General features: G+C 36.7%; 1 protein-coding gene across 1 annotated transcript; it reads left to right on the top strand.

The window, feature by feature from the left end:
* Positions 1–2,679: 2,679 nt before the first annotated feature.
* Positions 2,680–5,960, top strand: LOC131166741 (myb-related protein 306-like). Its single transcript, XM_058125316.1, has 3 exons — positions 2,680–3,181; positions 3,409–3,538; positions 4,829–5,960. The coding sequence occupies exons 1-3, from the start codon at positions 2,740–2,742 to the stop codon at positions 5,568–5,570; spliced, it is 1,314 nt and encodes a 437-aa protein (XP_057981299.1). The 5' UTR covers positions 2,680–2,739; the 3' UTR covers positions 5,571–5,960.
* Positions 5,961–6,539: the final 579 nt, after the last annotated feature.

Raw genomic sequence — 6,539 nt, 5'->3', positions numbered from 1 at the left:
CACAAAGAATTGGTTTTTATGTTGTCTTCATTCCATTATCGATAAAGACAACATTTGCCTGATGTCAGATAGGCATCCTGGCTACCATGCAGCTAAATCGTGGTTGGCAACCACCATCTACCCACCACCGATTTTGCCTTCGGCACGTGGTAAACAACTTCAATATTAAAGTAGCTAATGTCAATCTAAAATGTATGACAGAGCAAGCGAGGAGGAAGCATCAAGTAAGAAAATTTGACAAATGAACCGAGTACCACTCGCATACCAGTTAGTAACAACATATGTTACAATGGAGTTGTATCTAAGTACTACGAAGTAGTACTTATTGATTCGTTATATTATAATATTTAAGTTTTCATTTTGTACAGGTAGAGGGACGACATGAGGGCTCCGTCAGTTGTGCGGCATATATTGCCCTAGTACAAGTTTGACAGGATCTGATATTGCAGAATTGTCTACTAGCACCCCGTATGCTGCAAATGTTCCTTCATCCTCCAGGCCTTCAAGTTTGAGTACCATATCTGACTCTCCTACCACCCCATCCATGTCATTCCTATTGGAGGGTAGTCTAGATGCTGAGGACATGGATGCACCAGTCACGCATGCCACTTCTTTCCCATCCAACATTATTATATGAGTCATCTCCCCATCCACTTCATATGGATGATGATGATGCAGTACCTTAGGGCGGAGATGATACACCTACAAGATGATGACAAAGCAGGAGACTGGATAGAGACAACCATCAAAAGAGGGCAGATGCAAACGGTCACCACCTCGACACTAGAGACCACCTGCGTGTGGCACTTGAGTAGCCATTTGTTGTATATGTACTTTACCACCTATATTGTGTTTTACAGTAATCTGATTATTTTGATTTCATTTGTATAGCCTCATTGAATTATTTATGTATAATTGGGGATGTTTATTTGTTGTTCCCTAATATGTATATGCAATTGGAAATTACTGCTTGCGTAGTCTTAATGTATGCAATTTTTTATGAAAGTTGTGAACTATTGTTATCGATTACCAAAAGTTTACAGTAATCCAACGTAGTGTGAATTTCAAAAGTGGTGTATGGAAGTTGTGAAAATACTATTATCAATTGGTGATGAAAATTATTTTCTTTGAGCAGGTGTAAGCATGGATGGATATACTCGATTTTAAGAGGTGACTCTACCGAAATTTTTACAGCAATTCATTGTACTGTGAATGTGTACTCTGCCAAAATTTTTAGATCTTGTTCCTTTTTACACCGTGAATGGGTAAAAACCACTAAAGGTATTAAAGAAATAAGAATAACAGGTACTAATTTTTTAGCTAATATATTCTCAAAAAGTTGAAAACTAATTATGTGACAAAGGTTTTTATTCAATATTTCTTTTATCATTCGTTTAATTCAATGAAATCAATTGAAATGGAAATCTATAGATCCAAATAATTCTAATTAAAAGAAATTACAAGTTTCATGTTGCATGGGTAGTGCAAAAAACGCTGGATGGTCCAGTGTTTTTTAAGTAAAACTCGCTGGACGGTCCACCGTTTTTTAAGTAAAAGACGCTGGACAATCTAGCATTTTTTGGCTACCACACATCAACTAACAGACATCTCTCATTGTTTAAAAGACGTTGGACGGTCCAACGTCTTTTGCTTAAAAAATACTAGACCATCCAGTGAGTTTTACTTCGAACCAAAGTGAGAAATAAAGTTCTCTAGTACCTTTATTAAATATTTTTATATAAAAAAAATCAGAAAAAAAAAAAAAAATTCTTAATTTGGACTCACACTCTTTTGTCAAAACCTTGGGAAGGTCTACGTCTTTTCGTAATCTTGGAAGTTTTATGTTTTTACACTTAATTTACGAGATCAATAAAATGTGAAAAATAGCATTTTATTTTATAAGCTCATCCCATGTTAGCCATGAAGTAATTGAAAGAATTATTTCATTCATTGCCAGAACCAGTATTTAATCATGTAATGAATTGCAATATTGAAGGTTGATGGAAGCAATTAATTAAAGACCCTTTGAGGCAGTCTATTGGCGTGGGCATTGATTGAACTGGTGTATATATATATATAATCTCTGAAGTTTCAAGTTCCTGATCCCATGAATCACCTCAGCCATATCGCAAACATGCGTGATCCATGGCGTAAATCAATAAACATATATTAACTATAGAGCATGCATAGATCTCTTAACCTGATTAACAAATCTATTATAAATTGTTGTTCTGATTAATATTTATATACATACACACACAAGAACACATGCATATATGTCACCACCAATATCATCTTTAATACTAATTTGGGGTGAAACACTAAAACATACATATTAAATTCGAGTCCATGATAAATCACAAATCACGAAGCTAGCTGGCGGGGGGAGGCATCAATGTAAATTCTCAGAAAGCAACTCCATTGAGAAGTGCAGGAATTAAATATGCAACATGGGTTTGTTTTCTAACCAGAGTTGGCTCGTATTCGCAGCAGGAGGGTTTTAGAGATGTGAACCAGATTCGGTTTTTTTACCATTCCCAGCACGGTGACGAGTGCAGCGGCCACATTGAATGCCACGCGGTTTTACTTCGCAAGGCAGAAGATCGAAGAAGAAGAAGTAGAAGAACCTCATACATACCTCCATACATAAACGCAAAGCTGACTTTAGGCTAGCTAACTAAGCTAAGCTAAGCTAAGCTAAGCTAAGCGTATTAACCCCATCAGTAACCACAGTATTGAATGCTGGTGCTGTCATCTTTTGACTCCCTGGTTGCCCTTTTCCTTCTTTTTGGTCAGAGCGTCTTCTTCACCTCCCCCCTCCCTCCTGCCCTCCTACGGGTCCTTTTTCTATATATGCACATAGGCAAACCTTCTTTCCTTCGAAGCTCATTTGTCTCAGGTCAATATTTGTGTCTTAAAATTAGGGAAAGAGAGAAAGAAAAGTGGCGAATAGCTTTAGGTATAGCTGCGAGGGAGAAGAGATCCATCGAAGACGAACATAAAAATCTCACACAAGAAGAGAGAGAGAGAGAGAGCAATTTGGTGGATATGGGAAGACCACCTTGCTGTGACAAAATAGGGGTGAAGAAAGGGCCATGGACACCTGAAGAAGATATCATGTTGGTTTCTTATATTCAAGAGCACGGTCCTGGGAATTGGAGGGCTGTTCCTACTAACACAGGTTCTATATTTTTCTACGGACTAGTTATTTGTTTATTTTTCTTTGATTCTGCTTTTGTCTACGTGGTTTGGATCTTAAGATCTCAGTAATGAACTGTAGCTAAACAATGCAAAATGACCCATCTGGGTTTTGGAGATAACTTCAACGGGCGATCTGGGTGAAAAACAGTGGAGTTGGATCTGATGGAATGAGCTAATTGTGGTTAATTTGTGACTTGTTGTGCTCAGGGTTGCTGAGATGCAGCAAGAGTTGCAGGCTTAGATGGACTAATTACCTTAGGCCGGGCATCAAAAGAGGCAACTTCACAGACCATGAGGAGAAGATGATAATTCATCTCCAAGCTCTCTTGGGCAATAGGTGCCACACCCTCTCTCTCTCTCTCTCTCTCTCTCTCTCTCTCTCTTCTATTCGTGAAAGTTTTCAATTTAATTAGTTCTAAATACGGAGGAAAAAAAAGTGCTCCTTTGGATTACTTGTCAACTTGTATTGAGAAATATGCTTCTTGTTTATATCTTTTTTGGTTATTTCCTTCTTATTTCCTTATGGACACAAAGATCCGATCTCTGAGTATTATACCGTCTAAAATAAGTACACAAAGCAAACAGGAAAAGAAAAATAAAAAGAAAAAGTGAAAGAAAACACAAAAAAGTGTACCAGCTAGACACTAGCTACGCAGATATCAAGACTTTTGCTTGTTAGTTAGTACGGTAGGATGAGAATTAGGTTTTTCTTTTTGTCTCTCTCTCTCTCTCTCTCTTATTTGATACCCCTCAACACAAAGGAAAAAAAGGGTTTAACAAAAAAATCAAGTAGAGGAGGTCGGTAGCAAAATTGGTTTCCCTATTTAATGCAAGCTTAAGAAATCATGACCTGAAAATGTTACTTGTGTTTGGCAACTTGAAACTTTAATGGCTTTGAATTTGGTTTGTGCAGAGTTAGAGAAGACACAATACTTGAATTATGTTTATATTCACACAAATTCAAATATAAAACTAAAAAAATTCATATTGGCAAACACAACTTAAGAAAATTCTGCGGAAAATTTTCCCTCCATGCATTGTGTCAACGCTCAGTATTAGTCGCAATAATCTTTTCCATATTGTTATTTTTGCTGCTTTTAGCCTTTTCTGAGTGATGCCATCTCTCTTTTCTTTTGTTTTTGTTTTCTTTTTATGCATTGATTGGATTTACTAATTTGGTGAATATTTTTTTATTTTTTAAGTATATTTTTTCTATAATTATATACTGAACGTTTCATAATTGTAATTGTTTCTTTGGCGTTCATCATTTAACATGGTTAAATATTTCTATATAAAAAAATTGAGTATTCATTAAAAAAAATTACTCTTATTTCCTCATATTTTTTTATAGTGATTAATTATGGATTAAAAAAATGTTGGATAAAAACTTAATTAAATTACTTAGGTAAATAAAAAATGAAAAAGTAACCAAAAAACTAATTTTATGCTGAAAATAGAGTATAGAAGGACTTCATCTAATAATGGGAAAAGATGCCTGCCAAAGGCTAGTGCCATTGTTAAAAAAACAGAGAGTCCGTTCTGCCGGAGACAGAAGAAAGCTCCAGCCCAATATTATTAGAATTTTTTTTTTTATATATTTCTAAGAACAATGGTGGTTGTGATGCAGATGGGCAGCCATAGCCTCGTACCTCCCTCAGAGAACAGACAACGACATTAAGAACTACTGGAACACCCACTTGAAGAAGAAGCTCAAAAAGCTTCAATCAGACAATAGTGATGGCCATAGTGCTACAGGAGATGGTTCCTCGGCAGCTTCACAGCCAATTTCAAGAGGCCAGTGGGAGAAAAGGCTCCAAACTGACATTCACACGGCCAGACAAGCCCTTTGTGAGGCCTTGTCCTTGGAGAAACCCAGCGCTTTGACAGAATTCAAGCCTCTCAGCACTGGCCACAATGCATACACCAAACCAATCCAAGCTTCGGCTTATGCGTCGAGCACCGAGAACATAGCCCGGTTGCTCCAGGGATGGATGAAAACATCCCCCAAAACGAGCTCCACTTGCACTGAGAATTCGATCTACAACGCGACGGGAAATGATTCAACTTCTAGCACTGAAGGGTCTGCTCAGGAAAAGCCAGAGAATTGCTACGCTGTTACTGGGAGTCATGGATTGTCTAGGCCATTCGAGTCGCTGTTTGGGTTTGAGTCTTTCGACTCTTCGAACTCTGATTTGTCCCAGCCCATGTCGCCCGACGCTAGCCTCCTCCAAGACGAGAGCAAGCCTATGGTTCCCGGCGGCAATGTCCCGCTGTCATTGCTTGAGAAGTGGTTGTTCGATGAAGGCTGTGCTCAGGGGAAAGAGGACTTTCTTGGCATGTCATTAGATGAAAACGCAGATTTGTTCTGAAGGGGCTCTGGTTTTGGTTGCTACTCAATATTGTTGATTAGTTTTTCTTGTTACTCTCTTAAGTCTTTAATTAATGAATTCATTGATGATGAGATATCACGGAGGAGAAATTATTAGGTTAGGTTACGTAGTTATGTCATACTTTAGACAACGGATCAAATTCTTAGATTTGGGGTGATTTTTAACAGATGAATATTTATTTACTCTGAAAATCACTTAAAATCAAGGAATTGATTGGATGTCTAAAATGTTGTTAGGTTATGCTAACCTAATAATTTCTCATCTAAAAGTGATTAATGGTCACTCCTTTTGTGCTACTGAAGTGTAAATCACACATTGTACGTTATTATGCATTAATGCATGGGAATAATTTCTAATCAGTTTATAATTTATGCATGTTTTTTTCTTGAAGACTTGTTAATTCATGCTCTTCAATTTAAGGTGTTGATCGATTGAATGATGGATTAAGATACTTGAAATACATAAATGATGAAACTCGCATACAATTGGTAATATATATATATAACACCCAATACACAAAGCTCTCAAAGTTATCGAGAGGGCAAGATTTACACATCGAGTCTTGCCTTCCATACCCAGGGACATTACCTTCTTGATTTAGACTTACTTCTAAGTTTGAATGTCTATGTGTTGATTATTATGGGACAACACAATTTCAAGGTTAGGAGAATCACCTTTACCTTAAATTCTGATATCTATATATATATATATATATATATATATATATGATGATGATGATGATGAAATCATGAATCATATGACAACAAGACCACACTGAGTCCTATCTAGCCGCGTTCATCAAAATAATTTGAAATGTTATGAATTTATTCTGTAATCAAGTAATGTTGACAAGAATTGATATGATTGTTGAGGAATTATTACAAAGCATACTTGCCATTGAACCTAACGGCTAACAATTTCATGGTAATCTAATTGGCATAAGAACTA

This window comes from Malania oleifera, chromosome 1 (genome assembly GCF_029873635.1).
Source record: "Malania oleifera isolate guangnan ecotype guangnan chromosome 1, ASM2987363v1, whole genome shotgun sequence".
Classification (NCBI taxonomy): Eukaryota; Viridiplantae; Streptophyta; class Magnoliopsida; order Santalales; family Ximeniaceae; genus Malania; species Malania oleifera.
This window is presented reverse-complemented; position numbering and strand designations above follow the sequence as displayed.

Excerpts from the sequence above, each read along its gene's own strand:
- LOC131166741 (XM_058125316.1), top strand. The coding sequence starts at position 2,740 with ATGCTGGTGCTGTCATCTTTTGACTCCCTGGTTGCCCTTTTCCTTCTT. Across the intron at positions 3,182-3,408 it reads GGCTGTTCCTACTAACACAG|GGTTGCTGAGATGCAGCAAG; the intron begins GTTCTATATTTT and ends TGTTGTGCTCAG. Across the intron at positions 3,539-4,828 it reads CAAGCTCTCTTGGGCAATAG|ATGGGCAGCCATAGCCTCGT; the intron begins GTGCCACACCCT and ends GTTGTGATGCAG.